General features: G+C 40.0%; 1 protein-coding gene across 11 annotated transcripts in view; it reads left to right on the top strand.

The window, feature by feature from the left end:
* Positions 1-23996, top strand: part of LOC102918786 (ATP-binding cassette sub-family G member 3-like) — a 184310-nt gene that overhangs the window by 157657 nt on the left and 2657 nt on the right. For 6 of the 11 annotated variants that reach the window (XM_076546843.1, XM_076546839.1, XM_076546837.1 and 3 more), the window contains 4 exons: positions 692-816; positions 4166-4320; positions 20774-20863; positions 21677-21762. In XM_076546843.1, the coding sequence (XP_076402958.1) occupies positions 692-816; positions 4166-4320; positions 20774-20863; positions 21677-21762 (456 nt within the window). Of the gene's footprint in view, positions 1-691; positions 817-4165; positions 4321-20773; positions 20864-21676; positions 21763-21858; positions 22623-23122; positions 23269-23996 lie in introns of those variants that run through there. The other 5 variants (XR_013043070.1, XM_076546838.1, XR_013043072.1 and 2 more) reach the window with 5 other exon arrangements.

The raw sequence follows: 23996 nt of genomic DNA, 5'->3' as shown, positions 1-23996 counted from the left end.
TCAGCACTTGGGGCCAAAGTAGAGGCAGGAGGATGGTCATTCTTGGCTGTAAATGGAATTTAAGTTCAGCCTGCACTGGTGAGTCTGTCTCACAAAACAAAAAACCAGAGATGAAAAGAAGACACTGGGAGTGGAAGAGCTTGGGATTTGGAAGGGTGAGGAAGGGAAAGGATTAGGTTTGGTATCTGGTAAAGTTCGTGGTTGTAAAGAGAGATTACTGAAGGAATACATCTGTCCTAAAGTGAGAAGGGTGTAGTGTCCTGAAGCTGCACTGTGACCTCAGAGTGACAGTGTCATCTTCTTCATGAGAACTGGAAGGAGAGAAGTCTCCATGACCACTGTCTGAGGTGAGATAGGAATGAGCTGCTCCTCAGGGAGCCAGCTTCAGAGGGCAGAGACTCTGAGGAGAGTGGACACATTGGGCTGTTTCCCTGGAGGGGCTGTTGTGTGACCAGAGTGGGCATAACAGGGGAGAGTTCTCTGATGGGGAGAATCCTAGTGAGAATGTCATCAGGATGCTGGCCTGGGGATGCTGGTCCCTAAGATGGGGATCAGTATGGGAGTCAGCCTGGAGCACAGGGGACACTGTCCTGTTAGGTTCCCTGTGGTGGCAGAAGTCAGTTTAGCCAGCATCTCACCTGTGTCTTCTGGACTAATCTAAGGGTGTATAATGTCATCTTTGTCTCTGTAGACATGAGCATACCAGTGGATACTACAGAGTGTTACCATATTTCCTTGGGAAATTGCTGGCTGAGCTGGTACCCAGGAGGTTATTGCCAAGTACTATAGTTACTGTTACAGTATTCAGCATAGCAGGTAAGTGACAAAGCAAGAGAGTGTGTCTTTACTCTTGGGGTGTGTGTTTTTGTTTGTAGAACTGTGGCAAGTCTAAAGTAGAAAAGCATAAGTAGAAAATCACGTCTTCAGTGTGTGCCATCTAAAACAGGTGTTGAGTGTGAGGAAAGTCTCCAAGACTTGTTCACAAAATACTACAAAAGCTTTTATGAAACTGTGCATTTACTAGAGATTCTGTGCATTATAATGAATGTAGAAATAATGTAACCACTTGAAGCAGTACTATTGGAGCAAGATCAATTATTAGATATCTATCCCTAGGAATTGTAAAAGATTTATTTTTCCTTTGTGTGTTTGCCTTTGTGTGTGTGTGTATGTGTATGTGTGTGTGTGTGTATGTGTGTGTGTATGTGTGTGTGTATGTGTATGTGTGTGCGTGTATGTGTGTGTATGTGTGTGTGCATGTGTGTATGTGTATGTTTGTGCACGCGCACGTGTGTGTGTGTGTGTGTGTGTGTGTGTGTGTGTGTGTGTGTGTTTGTATGCACACACTAAATGCAGTGCCTGGTGAGGTCAGAAGAGGACATCAGATGCCCTTGAACTGGAGTTACAGGATGTGAGCCACCATGTGGGTGCTGGGAATGGAATCCAGGGCTTCTGAGATAACAGCACATGCTTTTAATCAGTGAGCCATCTTTCCAGCCCAGCTGTATATTTTCTCTGTGTTTCTGTGTAAGTGTCTCTGTATGTAAATAAAATATGGAAAAATGGGTAATATCTTACAGAACTTAAATGTATGCAGTGTTTTATGCTACCTAATTTCACAAAGAGAGAGGATAGTGAGTTTGAAGTTTATTGAAATTATATAATATAAATAGTTATATGAAATATATGCACAAATTCATTTGTGCATATGGTTAAGTTTTACCCCAGACTTATTGTTCAGAATTTCTGTACTTTTAACACATATGCACACACACACACACACATACACACACACACTCCCACACATTAAGGTAAGCAATGATAAAGCTTAGACTTTGTTTTATAAGAGATTTAGTATTCAGAACCAGTCATTTAGGCCATGGGATGGCTATGGGAAATGTGCTTGTCCTGCAAGCCTGACAACCTGAATTTGATCCTCAGAATCCACATTGGAAGATAGAATTACTCCAGAAAGTTGTCCTTCAACTCTACATGCATACCATGGCACTTGTACACTATAGCACATGTACACCATGGTACATGCACATCATGATACATGCACACCATGATAAATGCACACTCATAATGACAAATGTACTATACACCATGATAATCATAACAATAACTTTTAAAACCTTTAGACATGGCACGTAGCTCCCCCAGACTCTAACTGTGCCCTTGGGACTATTATAAAAACATAGGACTGTGCATAACCCATAGCATTAACTCTATAAAGATTACAAATCAGCTTGTGGAACTCATTGCCTTCCTGCATAGCAGTTACATGGTGACTTCCTAGAGAAAACTACTGCAGCCTGAGAGACCAGCTCCCAGGACTGCACTCAGGGTAATAAAAAGAATTTCTTCATAGTAGTGAGACTTAGGAATAATTCTTATTTATCTGAGGGAATAAGACTCACACACACATTGACCAGACCATTTGCTTTATTTTCTTTCAAGTTCTTCTTCTCCATTTTTGTTCTGTATGCTCTTATATCCACCCCATGGAAAGTAGAAAAGGTACATCTGAGGAAGGGAGTAGCCATGACAAGCTGCTGAGGAATTTTTGTATGGAGTAGGTCCTGAAAAGCCAGACTCAGCAAGCTAATAACTGGCATCAAAGTGTCTTTGTGTGTGACCTTGGTTCTACGATTAGACCTCTGGGAATTTGTCCCTGTGTACTATCTGTGAAGATTTAACTTGTGAGGCATTTAGTCTAGTTTGAATTTGTTTTGAGGCTTAAAATAAGCTAATTGTATGCAACTTGTCTAGAACTGAGAAGAAATTGCTGTTTTCTTTATGTCAGTCTGAGCTAGTGATAGAAAACAGGGCCTAAGCGTCTTACAGTCCTCAGGGAATAATAGATCTAATTATGAAGCATATCCTAGTATATTTCTATTCATCAAAATTATACAGCTTAAGAAGAAATCATCTTTCTGACCATCCACTTTTTGTGCCCCCCAAAATACAAACCCATCAACAATGGGCTGTGGAAAGAACCCCAAAGCTGTTTTTTGGGAAGAAATGTAGCAGAACAAGAGAAAAATTACAGAGACACCCAGTTTTCAGAGTCTGTGGTCCTGTAAGCCTTGCTTAATGAGATTCCTCTATCAGAGAGTTATTCGTCTGGTGGGTTTACATCTGAACTATCCGTTGTCATCTGCTGTATATTCTTGTGGCCTCTGGCAAAGCCATTGCTATGCACTCTCAGCAGAAAACTAAACTTGGAGGTACCTCCTCCCCTCTAGATATTTAAACCTCTGCAAGGTTGTTTAATCCTTGCCTTAGGTTTCTAGTGCTAGTTTCTAGTAATAAACACTATCACTAGAGCTAACTTTGGAAGGAAAGGGTTTATTTCATCTGACAGTTCAATGTACTTCAAGAAGGGAAGTCAGGTCAGGAGCTCAGGGCAGGAACCTGGAGGCAGGGAGTAAAGCAGAGGCCATGGAGGAGTGTTGCTTACTGGCTTGCTCTTAATGGCTTCCTCAGCCTGCTTTCTCTTAGAACCCAGGACCACCTGCCCAGGGATGGCATCATCCACAGCTGTCTAAGACCTTCCACATAAATAATTCATGAAGAAAATGCCCCCACAGGCTTGCCTACAGGCCAATCTAATGGAAGCATTTTTTAAAAATGAGGTTCCTCTTTCCCTTAGACCATAGCTTGTGTTAAATTGACTACAACTAACCAGCATAGTCCTGATCCCAATTTCATTACTAATGCAATTGTAATAAACACAGGGAAATGAGGACATGAACGTGTTCTATTGCTGATTCTCCTGTGAGAGAATGTGGTCATTTTTTTTGGTCAGTTGTGTTACCTGTGGCTCTCCATGTCAGGATCCCTTAAATTGCTCATTTGCTCAATTAAGTATAGAGGAGAACAGGTATTATATGGAAAGATATTTTTGTGACAAGTATAAAAATAAAGCCAAATGATGGGGCTGGAGAGAGGCTCATTGGTTAAGAGCACTTGCTGCTCCTCCTCCAAAGTCCCCAAATTTGTTTCCCAGCATCCACATGATTGGGTAGCGGTTGGAAACCCAGGGAAGTTGGGTGGCTCTGAAGCAGTAACTAGTCATTTTGATTATTAAAGTATTATTTGAAATATGTACAATTCTCTTGAGTTAGGTAGATGAACTAACACCACTTATTTTCTTTCTAAGGAGTAAACACAGATGTGAAGAGTCTCTTCACTATGTATTTTACCATCATGATGTTGGCTTATTCTGCCAGTTCTCTGTCCCTGTCTTTAAGGGCAAGGCAGAATGCAGTGGCTGTGCAAACACTGTCGGTGACCATCTACTTTCTGTTCATGCTGGTGAGTGTGAATTGTGTTTTTCTGAGAGGGAAATTTTCCTTGTGTTCCTTCTTGAACATGTACATGCTTGACACATCAGTACTTGGGACATGAGTCCTTATGCTAAAGCTTATTATGGTCTGTAGGAGAGGACCGCCTTTCCTCCTAGGCTTTGTGGATACTGCTCCGATGTCAGTACTATGATGTAGTTAACTTTCTAGTGAGCTTTTACCAGACATTTCTCAGGAATCTTACAATATCTGTAGCCTCTCTTTCATCAGGATCTGATCCCTGGTCCTTGGGAGGAGGGGTGTGATATACAGATGTCCATTCAGAGCTGGATTCTCTGTAGTCTTTCCTCTGTGTATGTTGACCTGTGGTGGGTCTGTGTTAATCACCATCTCCTGTAAAAGGAAGCTTCTCTGATGATGTACTAATCTATAGGTGTCACAACAACTCATTAGAAGTCAGTATAATACCATATCCATTTAGAAGAATAACAGTAGATTCTCCTCTGGAACCGAGGACCTCATTAGCCACAGCATCAGACATGATTTCCATCTCATAGAGCAGGTCATAAATACAATCAGAACATGAGTCACTGGTCACTGTCATTATAGCAGTCTGTCCAGTGTCCCCCATGTATTACCTTCACCCCAAGAAAAAGAAAAGCAGAAAACATCCAGGTTGGGTGGTCACTGTCTTTGAGCATACTTGTAACTTCACTCCAAGTCTCCTTGAATCCCTTCCTCTATATTTCAGCATTTCTAGGTCATTGAACATAGTGACAGCACCCAATCACCCAGTCAAGACATAAGTCACCTGTTGCATAAATCCTAAATGGTCTTATAATAAAAATCCAGAGCCAGGTATTGGGGCAAATGTTGAAAGATCAGAGGAAACAAGCCACAGCCACTTTTCACCTCGCCAACTTCTCAGCCAATCCTTTTTCTGTGAATCCTCAGACTGAGTGCCTCTGAGTCCTCAGCCAAAAGGGTCTCAGTTCCTTTCTCTTGCCTTATATTTCTTTCTCCACCCAGCCAAATCACTTCCTGTCTCAACCTTCCTAGTGCTAGGATTAATGGTGTATATGCTTCCCAAATACTGGTAGCAAAGGCATGAGATCTCAAGTGCTAGGATTATGTACCACCACTTTCTTGCTCTGTTTCTTTTAGACTGGATTAATCTTCTGTAGTCCAGGGTGGCTTTGAACTTACAGAGATCCAGACGGGCCTCTGCCTCTGGAGTGCTAGGATTAAAGGTGTGTGCCACCACTTCCTGACTGTTGTATTTAATCTAGTGGCTGGCTCTGTCCTCTGATCTTCGGGCAACTTATAAGAGTACAACAAAGTATGACCACGTTTCCCCTCTTTTGTCTAAAATAACAAAAGAAGGTTATAACTAATATAAGAAAAATTATATACAATAAGTACAATAACTATATACAATATATAAAGCCAAGAATTACATCTATAATGTCCAGTCCATTACCATTTGACAGATTCAGAGCAAATATTCCATTGTTTATCCTATTTTGGTGAGTCCAAAATGTTGTACCTAATTCATGATCTATTGTAACTTGTATTACCAACCAAAAACTATTGATGTCTTTCAAATTTACACACTTTATACCTCTTTAGTTTCTTTTCTGAATTTGTTAACAAGGAAAACTATAACTATCTAGTCATTAACTCCCTCAGAAACCTAAGTAAATGGGAAGTGCAGGCAAGCGACTTCCAAAAAATGTGAGAAATGACAGAAACAGCTGGCTGCCTGGACAGTCACCCTAGGTTCTTCTATAATGTTGGGACATCCATCTTTAGCCTACAGGCCTAGCATGTCCGACAGACTCATCTGTGAAGCAGGATTTTCTAAAGGGACTTCCTACTTTGTCTTGGCAAAGTTCAGCAGTCCTTTCTTTTGTGTCCTGCTTGTCCATCTGGATAGCATACTGTCCGCAGTTGAAGCAAGGGCATTTTCTTGCCCACAGGCTAACTTTTGCCACAAAGAAAGTAAACTCCATATGGAGTTTCTTCAATGCCTATCATCTTCTCTGAAGCAGATTGGTGCTGCGTGGAGCAGACATGTCTCATTGTCATAAAAAAAGAATCTATGTTATTAAAACATCTTAAATGCCATATTTTGCAGGTCTCTGAAGTGCTTGAATACTATCTAAAATATATATCTGTTTAACCTTGAAAACATACCTAACATGACTACAGGTTCCATTGTAATGACTAACTACTAACTTTCATTTCTTTATTATCCCAAATAGTCGGTAATACTAACTTTCAAGGACTAGAAAATTGCATTACATTGTTAAGTTATTTTTTATAGGTGCAATACCTTGAACAAGATTAGAAATGTATATACAGTATGTTCTAACAAAAATAATCTCAAATTTGTATCAATATACAAAATTTGTATATAATGTACAAAAATCCAGTCCAATGTAAAATATTTAAAACAAGTAGTTGCTTTTTAAAAGTAGATTCAAAAATTTACCTTTTTTTCTTATATCTATATTCCTTTTTTTTCTTTTCAGAGTAGATTCAATAATCTACCTTTTTATCTTATCATATACATATTCTCCCTTTTTTCTTTTCAGGGTAGACTCAATAGTCTACCTTTTATCTTTTCATATCTATATCCTCTATTTTTTCTTTTCTTTTTTTTCAAACAAGAACCTTGATTCTAATCTTCTTTGTTTAGCTTTTCTCCTGACCATTAACAATTAACATCTTGTAACCAGCCATCCTAAACAATGACAATTATCTGTAACCCACTGAATAACAAAAATTACCCACCCCCACCTCTTTGGAATGTGGGCATCATGTTCTTAAATTTACTTCCTTCTGTCTGGGGGAGAAGGCATCTTTAGGGGATCCTAAAAAGAAAAATTTTGGGTTAATTGTTAAGTCCAGGAAGAGATAGCTGTATCATTTGTTTTCCAGTTTCTGCATAATTGGAAAGTGCAGTGCTTGTCTCAAGTCCTTACTGGAGTAGTCTGTGAGGCTGGATCATCTCAGATATCCACCTCACAATTGTCCAAGCAGTTTGTAGTACAAAGCTGATCTTTAGGTGGTGTTTGTCATCTTAATGGCGTTATCATTGTCCATGTGGAGTTATTGTTATGGGATTCTACCATTGAAACTTCAGAGATCTCATTAGGTCACATTATTTCTTTTCTTGGTAATTTTTTCCAGGTAGTTCTCCCTTCTTCTTTGGATGCTTATTTGTACAAAGGTCTTTAAATTCCTCAAGATGGTTGTTTTTATTTTCCTGAAAAGACAAAAACAAAATCCTTCCCCAACCTTAATTTTGGGGAAGTTCCCAATCTAATCATTACCAATTTTGATTTATAGTTTCTCCTGATTTTTTTGTTCTCTCTTCTATAGCTGTTCTATCATTCAATGCAGTATGATTTTTTTTTACAATAGGCATTAAGTTCTTTAATTGGTCTGGGAGGGAGTTTCTTCCATTATGATAGGAAATGACTAAATGGAATTTGACCTGGGGGCCTGCAAGAGGCCCCTCAGGCTGTTTCAAGATGGCGAAGGCAAGGGATTGCCTTGTCTGCCCATTGTTGAGCTACATTTATTAGTCCATTGTCTGACTTTACCAGACCTTCTGCATAATCCAGAAGGGAGGGGCATTCTGTTGGAATTATTCTTGAAAAAACATTGTTTCTAGGGATGCCCTGTTTACAGTTCCTTCTTAGGTGACCTGGTTAACCACAATCGAAACATTTGACATTACAATTTTTTTTTTTCAAACCTCTGGAAGTCACCTCTCCTATCCAAACATCATCATGATCATGAGATTCAATATTGATTGTATCTCAAATCCATTTCTCCTAGGGTGCCAATATTGCCTTTAACAGCCTAATTATAATTTTGCATTGTGCATTAGCATTTTTAGAAGCCAGAGATTCAATTATTATTTGTTTAGCTTCTGAGTTTGGTATCATTCAATTTACTGCTGAAGTCTATTGTTGTAAGAAATCAGTGAAGGTTTCTTTTGGGCCCTGTATAACTTTAGCAAATGACTCAATTTTCTTTCATACTTCTTCAATTCTGTCCCAAGCATTCAAGGCTGCTGTGCAGCAAAAGCCAGTGTGTTGTCACCACATAAAGATTGTCTTTGTATATCAGCGTAATTGCCCTCCCCAAGAATTTGTTCTTAGGAGATTTTAAGACCTCAAGAATGAGGTCTTATCCTCATTCTTCCACCAGCTTCTCCATTGTAATTGGGGACCAGCCTCTAAGACTGCTGTAACCAAATCTCTCCAGTCTCAAGGGATAATTCTCTTAAAGTTGACCATGGATTTAACATCTGCTTTACAAACAGTGAGTGGATGCCATATGGGACTATTGCTTCTTTGAATCGCTTCAGATCTAATATTTGCTGATATTAGATCTAATATTCAGATCTATATTAGATCTAATATATCTAATATAGGAGTCCATTCAGCTCTTACATAGTCTGGGGGATATGTATCATTTGGCAGTTCCTGTAGATTACTGGGTAAATTAAGGTTGGCTGTTTTAAAACCTTAGGCTGTTTCTCTGTAACTTTATAATGAAATGATGAAAGAAAACTTTAATATACACTGGTAGGAATGCACTTCATCTCAGATGTATACAGGCCTCCTCCCTTCCCCATGCTGCTGCTAGGATAATGAAGACTATCTTAGAGTAACTCAGAACTAAAGAGATTTGTTTAAGATTAAAGTTGCTCTCAGAAGGGCTAGGGCCTCTCTCCACATGAATGTTACACGTATCCTATCTAGGGAGTCCACATCCCTTCCCACCAGGGAAACTAAAATCACTTTCTCAATCGTGTTATGGCTCTCTTCTACATTTTGCTTTCTCTTAGGTTACAAAGTTTTCACCCAAACTCCTCTGCTAAGATTTCTAGTCTATGCTTTCCAGCTTGGATACCAAATACTGCTAAAAAGTCAAAAAACAAAACAAAACAGAAACAAATTGAAACAGACCTGGGAGGCCCCTTTCCTGTGATATTATCCTAGTGCACAGTTCAGATTTACAGTGGTGGGACACATCACACCCAAGAGAAAGGCTGCTGACATCATTGCCCAGGGGAAATGGACAAGCTCAGCACAAGGAAAACCTTTAAAATTAAGATTTGAAAGTCTTGCTTATTATTTTAAAGATGATATTTAAAACTTGTTAATATAACTAAATCAGCTTTTCTACTAACAGTTCAGTTTGATAAGTAAGAAATTTAGCAGCCCGTGAGTCCAGCTCCCAAGCCACTATCCAGGGCAAGTCAGAGAAGACTTCTCAAGAGTGAGGATAGAAGGATTTCTTTAATAACTTCACCTGTTCAGGTCATGCTCTTTATTGCTCTTTAGCTCTAATTCTACCTAAATTCTAATTCCTACTAGTTTCTAATTCCTTCTAAGTTCTAATTCTTTCTAAGTTCTAATTCCCTCTAAATATCTCTTTGTCTCTACAGTTACATCCTTTACATACAGCTATATATCTCTCTTTACATACATACATCTCTCTCTTACATGGCCATACATCTCTATACACAGTTACAACATCTCATTTATATAGCTCTCTCATCATAAAATACTTTACACAATTCCTCACACTCTCTCACAAAGCTCTTTACATAGTTCCTTCACACAGCCCCTCTACATAGCAGCAGCTCTTTCACATCTCTCTCTCTCTTTCTCTCTCTCTCTCTACACACACACACACACACACACACACACACGGACGGACCAACAGCCAACTCTAGACAATATGTTATTTTTTGGGTCCAACACGTGCTTATAACATGTGATAAGTCACACAGTTTTCCTCAGGCTAGCGAGGTCACATTGAGCGGCCAGTGAGAAAGTAAATGGTCAGTTGACTTAACCTTTAGCCTGTAACATAAACTGAGGCTGGGATTAGGTGCAGAAAGTCAAATACTGCAGCAGGTGGTTATGTCTTTTTTTTTTTTTGTCATTTGCCTCAGCAGAATGCTGAATGCTGTTTATTGAAGGAGGGAGGAGGCCTTAAATACAGGCTCACAGCACAATGGGGGAATCCCTGGAGGGCAGAAGTTTGTGACAGATGTTCTACATTCTTTTTTTTTTTTTTTGGTTTTTTGAGACAGGGTTTCTCTGTAGCTTTGTGCCTTTCCTGAAACTCACTTTGTAGACCAGGCTGGCCTCGAACTCACAGAGATCCACCTGCCTCTGCCTCTCAAGTGCTGGGATTAAAGGTGTGTGCCACTGCCGCTGGGCTGTTCTACATTCTTGCATCTAAGCTGTTTAGCCCAATATGCAGGATACACAAACAAGGAACTTCCTTTAAGCATTCAGGAGGGTGGAAACCTGCAAGGGATTAGCATAGGGAGGATATCAAGGTTAAGGTCAGCAAGCAAGGCAACAGCTACCCAAAATGGGGGACAGGGTCCTACAGGTGGATATTCTTTATTTTATTTTATTTTACAATACTATTCAGTTCTACATAACAGCCACAGATTCCCTTGTTCTCTCCCTTCCTGCCCCCCTCCCCTTCCCCCCAGCCCACCCCCTATTCCCACCTCCTCCAGATCAAGGTCTCCCCCGAGGACTGAGATCGACCTGATAGACTCAGTCCAGGCAGGTCCAGTCCCCTCCTCCCAGATTGAGCCAAGCGTGTCCCTGCATAAGTCCCAGGTTTCAAACAGCTAACTCATGCAATGAGCCCAGGACCTGGTACCACTGCCTAGATGCCTCCCAAACAGATCAAGCCAATCGACTGTCTCACCTATTCAGAGGGCCTGATCCAGTTGGGGGCCCCTCAGCCTTTGGTTCATGTGTTTCCATTCGTTTGGCTATTTGTCCCTGTGCTTTATCCAACCTTGGTTTCAACAATTCTTGCTCATACAAACCCTCCTCTTTCTCACTAATTAGACTCCCAGCAATCCACCCGGGGCCTAGCCGTGGATGTCTGCATCCAGATTCCTCAGTCCTTGGATGGGGTTTCTGGCACAACTATTAGGGTGTTTGGCCATCCCATCACCAGAGTAGGTCAGTCCTGGCTGTCTCTCGACCATTGCCAGCAGTCTTTTGTGGGGGTATCTTTGTGGATTTCTGTGGGCCTCTTTAGCACTTTGTTTCTTCCTTTTCTCATGTGGTCTTCATTTACCATGGTCTCCTATTCCTTGTTCTCCCTCTCTTTTCTTGATCCAGCTGGGATCTCCCACTCTCTTTCCCTTGACCCTCGCCCTTCATTGCTCCCACTCATGTCCAGGCTGTTCATGTAGATCTCATCCATTTCTCCGTCATTGGGTGATCTCCGTGTCTTTCTTGGTGTCCTGTTTTCCAGGTAGCCTCACTGGTGATGTGAGTAGCAGTCCAGTCATCCTTGTTCCACATCTAGTATCCTCCTATGAATGAGTACATACCCTATTTGTCTTTCTGAGTCTGGGTTACCTCACTCAGGATGATTTTTTTCTAGATCCATCCATTTGCCTGCAAACCTCATGATGTCATTGTTTTTCTCTGCTGAGTAGTATTCCATTGTGTATATGTGCCACAATTCATTTATTCATTCTTCAGTTGAAGGGCATCTAGGTTGTTTCCAGGTTTTGGCTATTACAAACAATGCTGATATAAACATAGCTGAGCAAGTGCTCTTGTGGTATGATTGAGCATTTCTTGGGTATATGCCCAATAGTGGTATAGCTGGATCTTGGGGGAGATTGATTTCCAATTTTCTAAGGAAGTGCCATATTGATTTCCAAAGTGGTTGTACAAGCTTGCATTCCCACCAGCAGTGGAGGAGAGTTCCCCTAGTTCCACATCCTCTCCAGCATAAAGTGTCTTCAGTGTTTTTGATCTTAGCCATTCTGACAGGTGTAAGGTGGTATCTCAGAGTTGTTTTGATTTGCATTTCCCTGATGATTAGTGATGTTGAGCAATTCTTTAAATGTCTTGCAGCTATTTGAGTTTCCTCTGTTGAGAATTCTCTGTTTAGTTCTAAAGCCCATTTCTCAATTGGACTGTCTAATTTCTTGAGTTCCTTATTTATTCTGGATATCAGTCCTCTGTCACATGTGGGGTTGGTGAAGATCTTTTCCCATTCTGTAGCCTGTCGCTTTGCCTTGTTGACCATATCCTTTGCTCTACAAAAGCTTCTCAGTTTCAAGAGGTCCCATTGATTGATTGTTTGTCTCAGTGTCTGTGCTACTGGTGTTATATTTAGGAAGTGATCTCCTATGCCAATGCGTTCAAGACTACTTCCTACTTTCTCTTCTAGCAGGTTCAGAGTAGCTGGATTTATGTTGAGGTCCTTAATCCACTTGGACTTAAGTTTTTTGCATGGTGACGGATATAGATCTGTTTGCAGCCTTCTACACGTTGATATCCAGTTATGCCAGCACCATTTGTTGAAGATGCTTTCTTTTTTCCATTGTACACTTTTGGCTTCTTTGTCAAAAATTACATGTTCATAGGTGTTTGGGTTAATGTCAGGGTCTTCAATTCAATTCCATTTGTCCACATTTCAGTTTTTAATGCCAATACCAAGCTGTGTTTATTACTGTAGCTCTATAGTAGAGCTTGAAGTCAGGGATTGTGATGCCTCCAGAGGTTGTTTTATTGTACAGGATTCTTTTGGCTATCCTGGGTTTTTTGTTTTTCCATATGAAGTTGAGTATTATTCTTTCCAGGTTTGTGAAGAATTGTGTTGGTATTTTGATAGGGATTGCATTGAATCTGTAGATTGCTTTTGGTAAAATTGCCATTTTTACTATATTGGTCTTGCCTATCCATGAGCATGGGAGATCTTTCCATTTTCTGACATCTTCTTCAATTTCTTTTTTCAGGGACTTAAAGTTCTTGTCATATAGGTCCTTCACTTGCTTGGTTAGTGTTACCCCAAGGTATTTTATGTCATTTGTGGCTATTGTAAGGGTGATGTATCTCTGATTTCCTTCTCAGCTTCTTTGTCCATTGTATATAGGAGGGCTACTGATTTTTTTGAGTTGATCTTGTATCCTGCTATGTTGCTGAAGGTGTTGATAAATTTTATCAGTTCCTGGGTGGAATCTTTGGGTTCTCTCAAGTATACTATCATGTCACCTACAAATAGGGAAAGCTTGACTTCTTCCTTTCCAATTTGTATCCCCTTAATCTCCTTATGTTGTCTTATTGCTCTGGCTAGAACTTCAAGTACTATATTGAATAAGTATGGGGAGAGTGGACAGCCTTGCCTCATTCCTGATTTTAGTGGAATTGCTTTGAGTTTCTCTCCATTTAATTTGATGTTGGCTGTTGGCTTGCTGTAAATTGCCTTTATTATGTTTAGGTATGTTCCCTGTATTCCTGATCGCTCCAAGACTTTTATCATGAAGGAGTGTTGGATTTTGTCAAATGTCTTTTCTGCATCTAGTGAGGTGATCATGTGTTTTTTTTCTTTGAGTTTGTTTATATGGTGTATTACATTGATGGACTTTCGTATGTTGAACCACCCTTGCATCCCTGGGATGAAGCCTACTTGATCATGGTGGATAATTGTTCTGATGTGTTCTTGGAGTCTGTTTGCCAGTATTTTATTGAGTATTTTTTCGTCAATGTTCATGAGGGAGATCGGTCTGTAGTTCTCTTTCTTTGTTGCATCCTTGTTTGGTTTAAGATTAGGGTAATTGTAGCCTCATAGAAGGAGTTTGGTAATGTTCCTTCTGTTTCTATTATGTGGAACAATTTAGAGAGTATTGGTATTAACTCTTCTTTGAAGATCTGGTAGAATTCTGCACTGAAACCATCTGGCCCTGGGATTTTTTGGTTGGGAGACTTTTAATGACTGTTTCTATTTCCTTAGGGGTTATTGGACTATTTAAATAGTTTATCTGGTCTTGATTTAACTTAGGTATGTGGTACCTATCCAGAAAATTATCCATTTCTTTTAGGTTTTCCAGTTTTGTGGAGTAGAGGTTTTTGAAATATGACCTGATAATTCTCTGGATTTCCTCAATGTCTGTTGTTATGTCCCCCTTTTCATTTCTGATTTTGTTGATTTGGTTTCTCTCTCTCTGTCTTTTGGTTAGTTTGGATAAGGGCTTGTCTATCTTGTTGATTTTCTCAAAGAACCAATTCTTTGTTTCATTAATTTTTTGTACTATTCTCTTAGTTTCTAATTTATTAATTTCACCTCTCACTTTGATAATTTCCTGGTGTCTATTCTTCCTGGGAGACTTTGCTTCTTTTTGTTCTAGAGCTTTCAGGTGTGCTGTTAGTGTGAGATTTCTCCAACTTCTTTATGTGGGAATTTAGTGCTATGAATTTCCCTCTTAGCACTGCTTTCATAGTGTCCCATAAGTTTGGGGATGTGGTGTCTTCATTTTCGTTGATCTCTAGGAAGTCTTTAATTTCTTTTTTTATTTCTTCCTTAACCCATTGGTGATTCAGTTGAGCATTATTCAGTTTCCATGAGATTGTAGGTTTTCTGTAGTTTTTGTTGTTGTTGAAATCTAACTTTAAACCATGGTGGTCTGATAGAACACAGGAGGTTATTCCAATTGTTTTGTATCTGTTGACATTTGCTTTCTGGCCAAGTATGTGGTCGATTTTAGAGAAAGTTCCATGGGGTGCTGAGAAGAAGGTATATTCTTTTTTGTTAGGATGGAATGTTCTGTAGATATCTATTAGGTCCAATTGGGTCATGATATCAGTTAAGTCCTTTATTTCTCTGTTAAGTTTCGATTTGGGAGATCTGTCCAGTGGTGAAAGTGGGGTGTTGAGATCTCCCACTATTAATGTGTGGGATTTTATATGTGGTTTAGCTTTAGTAATGTTTCTTTTACATATGTGGGTGCCCTTGTGTTTGGGGCATAAATGTTCAGAATTGAAACTTCATCTTGGTGGATCTTTCCTGTGATGAGTATGTAATGCCCTTCTTGATCTCTTTTGATTGATTTTAGTTTGAAGTCTATTTTGTTGGATATCAGGATGGCTACCCCTGCTTGTTTCTTAAGACCATTTGATTGGAAAGTCTTTTCCCAGCCTTTTATTCTTAGGTAGTGTCTGTCTTTGAATTTGAGATGTGTTTCTTGTATGCAGCAGAAAGATGGGTCTTGCTTTCGTATCCATTCTGTAAGCCTATGTCTTTTTATAGGTGAATTAAGTCTGTTGACATTAAGGGATATTAATGACCAGTGATTGTTCATCCCTGTTATTTTTGGTAGTAGTGTGTGTGTACTTCTCTTCTTTCGGGTTTACTGCTGTGGCTTTATCTATTGCCTGTGTTTTTGAGTGTGTATCTGACTTCCTTTGGTTGGAATTTTCCTTCTAGTGCTTTTTGTAGGCCTGGGTTTGTGGATAGGTATTGTTTAAATCTGGCTTTGTCTTGGAATGTCTTGTTCATTCCGTCTATGATGATTGAAAGTTTTGCTGGGTATATTAGTCTGGGCTGACATCCATGGTCTCTTAGTGTCTGCATTACATCTGTCCAGGTCCTTCTGGCTTTCAAAGTCTCCATTGAGAAATCGGGTGTTATTCTGATGGGTTTACCTTTATAGGTCACTTGGCCTTTTTCCTTTGCTGCTCTTAATATTCTTTCTTTGTTCTGTATATTTAGTTGTTTAATTATTATGTGTCGAGGGGACTTTTTTGGGGGGGTCTAGTCTGTTTGGTGTTCTATAGGCTTCTTGTATCTTCATAGCCATTTCCTTCTTTAAGTTGGGAAAGTTTTCTTCTATGATTTTGTTGAATATATTTTCTGTGCCTTTGAGTTGGTATTCTTCACCTTCTTCTATCCTTATAATTCATAGGTTTGGTCTTTTCATGGTGTCCCATAATTCTTGGACATTTTGGTTCATGACTTTGTTGGCTTTAGTGTTTTCTTTGACTGATGAAACTATTTCTTCTACTGTATCTTCAATGCCAGAGATCCTCTCTTCCATCCTTGCATTCTGTTGGTTATACTTGCATCTGAAGTTCCTGATCTTTTACTCAGATTTTCTACTTCCAGCATTCCCTCTGTTTGTGTCTTCTTTATTTTTTCTATTTCCCTTTTCAGGTCTTGGACTGTTTCCTTTATTTGTTTCATTGCTTTTTCATGATTTTCTTTCAGTACTTTATTGTTTTCTTCCAGTACTTTATTGTTTTCTTCCAGGACTTTATTGTTTTCTTCCAGGACTTTATTGTTTTCTTCTAATTTGTTTGCCCTTTCCTCTAGTTGTTTACAGCGTTCTTCCCATTTTTTTTGTCTTTTCCTCTACACAAGCCTCTACCTTCTTCATGATGTTATTCATAAGGCTGTTTTCTTCTGCTTCTTCCAAGTTTTGATGTTCAGGTCTAGATGTTGGAGGCAGGCTAGGTTCTGGTGATGCTGTATTGCTCTTCATTTTGTTGTATGTACTTCTGCCTTGACGTCTGCCCATCTCCTTTTGGTTTGTTCTTTTTCTTATCAGTGCACTTGGTTCAGACAGAGCTGACAGATTCAGGAAGTCTCTCTCTCTTGTCCAGATGGGAGCTCTCTTGTCCAAATGGGAACTCCCAGGTACAATGGAAGCTCTTATCTAGACGGGAAGTCTGGGGCAAGATGGGAGCTTTTGTCCAGACAGGAAGTCCGGGATAGGATGTGTGCTCTTGTCCAGAAGGGAAGTCCAGGTCAGGATGTTAGCTCTTGTCCAGAAGGGAAGTCCAGGGCAAGATGGGAGCCCTCTCTGGTCCAGAGGGGAAGTCCAGTTAAGGATGGTTGCTGGGGGCCAGTCTCTAAGTCCCAGGAAGTGGCTGGGGTCTTGGGCAGATGGGCGTGGGGGCAGGGCGTGGAGATTGCAGGGGCTGCTGGGGGGGGCTTGGAAAAGGGGATCCCTCCCAGTGGGGCTAGAAGGAGACCTGCCCGGTGGCCAGAACCTGGTGCCAACTTGGGTAGGTCTTCCCTGGAGTGGCTGGTGCCAAGGGATGAGGTCAAGGCTGGGCCCAGGTGCTCACCTCTGGTTCAGAAGGGAAGTCAGGGGCAGGATGGGAGCTGGGGACAGGTCTCTGAGTTTCAGGAAGTGGCTGGGGTCTCAGGCAGATGGGAGTGGGGGCAGGGTGTGGAGATTGCAGGGGCTGCCGGGGGGCCTAGACAAGAAGATCCTTTGGTCTAGAAGGGAAGTCAGGGGCAGAATGGTTATGTCTTAATGATGTCAGCCTGACTTTGGTTTAACAGACACTTGGGAATTTGTCCTTGAGTATTATTATTTGCGGGGTCATCTAATATGTTTTGAATTTGTTCTAAAGTCTAAAATTAGCTCTCTTTGTAGCTGAGAATACTGTTACTTTCCTATATCAGTTATGAAAAATATTCTGATATTATTTCTGCTCATCAGAATTATGCAGCTTAAGGAGAAATCATCTTCCTGACCATCCACAGCAGTATGTCTGCCCAAAAGATATAAAATACACGACCAATGGGCTGTGGAAGGAACCCCAGAGCTGTGTTTTTGTTTTGTTTTGTTTTTAGGTAAGCAATGCAGTGGCACATGAGAACAATTACAGACAGAAGCAACCAGTCATTTATAGTCAGTGACTCCATAGCTTTGCCAAGTGGGGCTCCACATCAGAGAGTTATTCACCTGCTAGGTCGACCTGTTGAATACTAGTTGTTACCTGCTGTATACTCCAATTGCCTCTGGTAAAGCCATTTCTACCAGCATCTCTCAGCAAATAAAACAAAGACCTAAGAAAACAAACAAACAAACAAACAAACAAACAAACAAATAAATAAAATAAAACCAGAAAGCTTTCTCTGATGGATAGGTACATGTGTCCCAATTTGTCCCCTTTGGATCATCCAGGCAATCTTTAAAATTAATTCTCAAAACGAACCTAACTATACCTCATTACCTAAATGACATAGTGTTGTTAGAGTTCACTTTGTTTTTACTTTTGATAATGTGCTTATTAAACTGATGTAGAGGCTTGAATACTTGGGTAAACTGTGTTAACTGTACAGCACATGTGCCCAAGAAGTGACTGCTACATTTGTATGGCAGAACATTTCTGTAAACAGACAGTTCTCTCCTGCTCACCAATTCTAGAATAACCACCCACAGGCTTACATTAATTATAAATGCCTGGCTGTTAGTTCAGGCTTATTTCTAACTAGCTAGTATATTTAAATTAACCCATAATTCTTATCTATGTTTATCCACATGGTTGATGACTTGTTCATTTTTTACATGTCTTCCTCACTGGCTGGCTGGCATCTGCCCGACCCCACCACCCTTTTCCTTCCTTAGCTTGGTTGTCCTGTCCATATTTCCTCTCTACTTACCAGCCAATTAACTTTATTATTAACAATGAGAGCAACACACATTCACAACATACAGAAGGACATCCCACAGCACATCCCTAAGCTCAAGTTTGCCAGAGTCTGTTGCTCTTGTTCCCAGATGTTCAGGCAGGCACACAGAAAGTCTCTTATACATAGAGAAGATGAATTATTTCTCCTACAACAGGGGGATGGATTATTTCACAGTTTTATTGTTGTTAAGGATTGTTCCCCTAACTTGGGTCTTTTGTATTTCCATATGAAATTTAGTATTGTTTTTCAATTTCTTGGAATTGTATTGAAATTTTGATGAAGAGTGCAATAAAAAAGTTTGTTGCTTTTGGTAGGATGTGTATTTTCATAATTTTTATCCTACCAATCTATAAGGATGGGAGATCTGTCTATTGTCCAGTATCTTCAATATCTTTTTTCCCCAGTGTCTTAAAGCTTTTATTGAACAAGTATTACATTTGGTTAGTTTATTCCAAGACCCCCCACTAATCCCCCCTTTTGAGATTTTTGTGAATGAGATTGTTTCCTTCATTTCTTTTCCATATGTTTGTAATTTGTGCTTAGAAAAGCTCCCGACTTTTCTATGTTTGTCATGGTGTTTTATCACAGCCACAGGAGAGGAACTAAGACAACTGGTTATTGTACAAAGTTTCTAAATGAAACCTTAAAAACTAGTTATGATGCCAAATATTTTTTAAAGCATTTTGTCAGGTGCAGTCTGAATGCATGCACACACAGTCATTGCTTTGCAAATTCTATTGTACTTTAGACAGGACAAGTTTTATGTGAACCTCATAATTGCCTCTTGTTCCTCCCCATCAGTGCTTTCTGTCTTCTCTATTGTGGTTCTGACTTTTGTACTGTTTTTAAATGGGGATTGGGTACATTTTCTGCTGCTCTTCACCACATTGTGTGATTTATCTGTTTTAAGCTTGAAGTTGTCTTAAGGTGGTATTTTAACTGAATCCAAAAATTATTCCTAAAGTCATGAGTAGAAAGTCAAAACTCTTATAAATAACAAGACTTATTGATCCTTGGAAGTAGAAGTGGGTATTTGATGACCAGCACATGTCCTACTTAGGGTTTCTATTGCTGTGATGAAACACCATGACTAAAAAGCAAGTTGGAGAGGAAAGGGTTTATTTGGCTTGCACTTCCACATCACTGCTCATCATTGAAGGAAGTCAGAATGGGAACTCAAATGGGTAGGAGCCTGGAGGCAAGAGCTGATGCAGAGACCATGGAGGGGTGCTGCCTACTGGTTGTTCTAATGGCTCACTCAGCCTTCTTTCTTCTAGAAACTAGAATGGCCAGAGCAGGGATAGTCACATCCACAATTGGGCTAGGTACTGTCACATCAATGGCTAATTAAGAAAATGCCCACTGGCTTGCCTACAGATGATCTTATAGAGACATTTTATTTTTTATTTAATTTTATTTAATTAATTTTTTATTTATTTTACATACCAACCACAGTTTCTCCCCCCTCCATTTCTCCTGTTCTCCCCCAATTTCTTTCTCCCTCCCTCCACATTTACTCCTCCCCCATTCAGAAAAGGGCAGGCCTCTTTGAACAAAACATGGTACATCAAGTAGAGGTAGGATCAAGCTCCTCCCTAGAGACATTTCTAGTGTCTTGAGGTTCCCCACTCTCCAGTGAATTTAGTTTGTATCAAGTTGATATAAAATGAGACAAGACCGTGTTCTTCTAGCATATGTTCCTAGATGGCAGGAGTTTTATTAGTATAGTCACTGCGGTTGGCCTGTCATATTGTCAGAGATTCAACCAATCATATATTGAAAATTATGAAACAAATGACACTTCTGCTCTGAATATCGTCATCCCCTACACAAATTAGATATTACAAGGAATCTAAAGAGCATTTTAATTATATAGGATGGAAGTATTTAAAATTTAAAGAATGTTCATAGGCTGCATGCCATTTTAAAGACAACATAATATCTGTAAGCTTTAGCTCCTACAGAAAGGGGTGGCAGGTCCTTCTTTTAAAAAGCACAAAGAGCCTTGGCTTTTCACAGTAAAGAATTCTGTGTAGAGTTTACTGAAAGAATGTTTTAAAGAACTGGTCTGAGCAGAAATGGTCAGTAGGATATAGGGGTCTTGAAGAGTGGGGATCTTGGTTAGAATTCTTAATCACTTGACTGGTTCTAATTCATGATTTTGCTCTTCATAGATTTTCTCAGGTCTGTCAATATATTCAGAAAGCTTAGTACCTGGGCTCTCATGGATTCAGTACTTCAACATTCCTCATTATGGATTTACAGTAAGTTGTCCTTCTGTGACTGTACTTGGGGTCTCCAATTTTAGCAACTGAAATGAATCCCAGCCAAATCCTTTCCCCAGCTGTAATCTCTAACCAGCAGCTGTCCAGGATTTTCCTTCCAGGAGCAAAAGATGAGAACTTTCCTGTTAATTCTAGCCAAAGGTCAGTGAGTCATTTGGGTTTTCCCCAGTCACGTGTTATTTGAGAGACATAAAGGGTGAGAAAAACCCCAGGGTAAAGAGGAAAGATAGATGATATAATGAGAAGTATGCATTTGTGACTCTATTCAATACAGTAATAATGAAAGGATCCGGGACTAAGATATATAGTTTATATCAGGAAATTAAAACTATAGAATCCATGTGATAGCCATAGACATAGTGGATTTGCCAAATTTTCTCTGCAGTAAAGTGTGTCTTAATAGACTTTCTCACTCCCATGATCACAACTGGTTTTGATGAAAAGAAGCAAGAAATATTGTTACTATAAATCAATGGTATTGTTTTAATATCAGTGTTTACATGGTTATGGACTGGGCAGAGAAGGAGGTGCCTGAAGTAATCTAGTTGGAGAGTCCACCTCTTAGTAGTTGGGAAGCCCCATCATTTCAATCCTAACCCTCCTGAGTGTGGGGGAGGGGCACTGCTTTGCTGGGCAGACTGAACTTAGTGAGGGTTTTGTTTGTTTAAATTTTTTTTTTTTTTTTGCAAATTACAGTCAAGATTGAATTTGATTTTATAGTTGTTTTTATTCTTTGGAAACTTATGGAAATGTTAAACTATTTGCCTTTCTCTGTTCCTGTTTGTGTTACAGGCTTTGCAACACAATGAATTCCTGGGACAAAACTTCTGTACAGAACATAACATAGCAGAAGTCAGTAGATGTCAGAACTACGTAATGTAAGCCTGAGTTCAGTGTCATAATGGGGACATAGAATGATCCTAGGCCTAGAGGGGAAACGATCCTTTCAGGGTTAACACTCTGTCCTCTCCCAGTTCCCCAGAGAGAATCACTGTAACCAGTGCACACATGGATGTGTTTTAATCCCACTGCTCTAAGGTATAGAATGTGCAGAAAGGGTTCTTTGGGGGCTTTTAAAAATGATTTTAGTGTCTTGAATGTGGCTTTGAGTTCCTTGTTTCAGAACATTTGAGTTTGACCTAGGCTGCTCTGATAGTTAACAAGGACACACAGAGTTTTCCTGCCTTGCCCACAGTCAGGACAAATCTTTGTCACCCGCCAGTCCCACAGCCACTCAGACCCAACCAAGTAAACACAGAGACTTATATTGCTTACAAACTGTATGGCCGTGGCAGGCTTCTTGCTAACTGTTCTTATAGCTTATATTAATCCATTTCCATAAATCTATACCTTGCCATGTGGCTGGTGGCTTACCAGTGTCTTCACATGTGGCTTGTCATGGCAGTGGCTGGCAGTGTCTCTGACTCAGCCTTCCACTTCCCAGAATTCTTCTCCTCCTTGTCCCACCTATACTTCCTCCTGCCTGGCCACTGGCCAATCAGTGTTTTATTTATTGACCAATCAAAGCAACAGATTTGACATACAGACCATCCCACAGCAGACTATGGTACCTGTGAGCAGAGCCCAAGAACATCAGGGCAGCAAGGGCCAAAAGGACTGACCTTTGCCTGTAAGCATTCAGGGTTTCCCTCTGCCTCACACTCTAAAGGACTTCAAGAAATCAATGGCTGCCGTGTGTGTGTGTGTGTGTGTGTGTGTGTGTGTGTGTGTGTGTGTGTGTGTAAAATGTCCTACCAGAGGACATGTCCTACAATGAAAGAAACACATATTTCACTATCTTAAGAAGGAAATATTATTTATGTTTAATATCATTAAAATAGAAACAAAAAATTTAATAAAATTAAAGTATATTATTCTAAAGTTACAATACCTTCTCTTTCTACAATTGCTCTCATTAATTTGATTTTGATATATAAGTGAGAGAGGAATATGCTGATGTTTTAAATCTCTCTTGGATGTTCAAAATAATAATGAATAATAGTAAACCAAATTATGTTTGAATTACTGATAAGAAAACAAAAAAGCGGGGACATCTTATTTCTGATATCTCCTCTCTCCTGGTGTGGTCTGCCATCCTTCTAATACAAATTCCTTACCAGTTTCTTGTCAGAATGATGGGGATGGGTAAAGTGAAACCAGAGGTGGGCCCTCCACAGACTTCATACTCACAAAAGAATTGTCCTTACAAGAGGAATAAGAAATCTGCCCTTTCAGCAGATTTGAAGACTGTTAAATTCTAAGAGACACAAGGAAATGGATATACACAGAGATGGAGACACACAGAGATGGATATACACAGAGATGGAGACACACAGATATGGAGACACACAGGGATGGAGACACACAGAGATGGAGATACACAGGTGGTAATTGTATTCAGAACTTTTAGCAATAGCAGCTTTTCTAACCTGTGTCAAGGCCCCTGCATCCTGCTGTGCTCCAACTGCTACCCAGGCTCTGTCTGTAGCCATGGGCTGCTGGGGATGTTCCATAGCTGAGCATCCGTGGTTGTCATGCTCCCTTAGTAGAGTGCATGACAGGAATGGACAGACTCCTGTCAGAAACCCTTAGTCTCTCTGGTCCTCAGTCTAGAATTTGATGGTGTGTTTATTGCATGACTGTCCACTGAGTCAGCTGAACTGCACAAAGCTTTGATCTCTTAGAGTGTCTGTGTGTCATTAGGAAGCTGAGGTTTTCCACTTCGGGAGAAATGTGGACTTCACCCATGCCTTTGCCCTTTGAAGAGAGAGCAGCACTGTAGATTTATAAGTGGATGACACCTTGAAGACTACAAAGTTGGACGTTAGTGTGACTCTCTTAACTCAGCCTACTTTACTGAGCCTACTTCCTCTATGCATTTAAATAAATGTGATAGCTATGCCTCTTTGGATGTTTTTTATATCAACAAAGTGACCTAATACAAGTAGGTTATATTGACATAATATATAACAAAATTCTAAGTACTTCATTACTACCGTCAATTGAATATAAAGAGGATTTTTTTTTCCCCCTGAGACAGGGTTTCTCTTGTGTAGCTTTGCGCCTTTCCTGGAACTCACTTGGTAGCCCAGGCTGGCCTCGAACTCACAGA

The sequence above is a fragment of the Peromyscus maniculatus genome, chromosome 10 (assembly GCF_049852395.1).
Source record: "Peromyscus maniculatus bairdii isolate BWxNUB_F1_BW_parent chromosome 10, HU_Pman_BW_mat_3.1, whole genome shotgun sequence".
Classification (NCBI taxonomy): Eukaryota; Metazoa; Chordata; class Mammalia; order Rodentia; family Cricetidae; genus Peromyscus; species Peromyscus maniculatus.
This window is presented reverse-complemented; position numbering and strand designations above follow the sequence as displayed.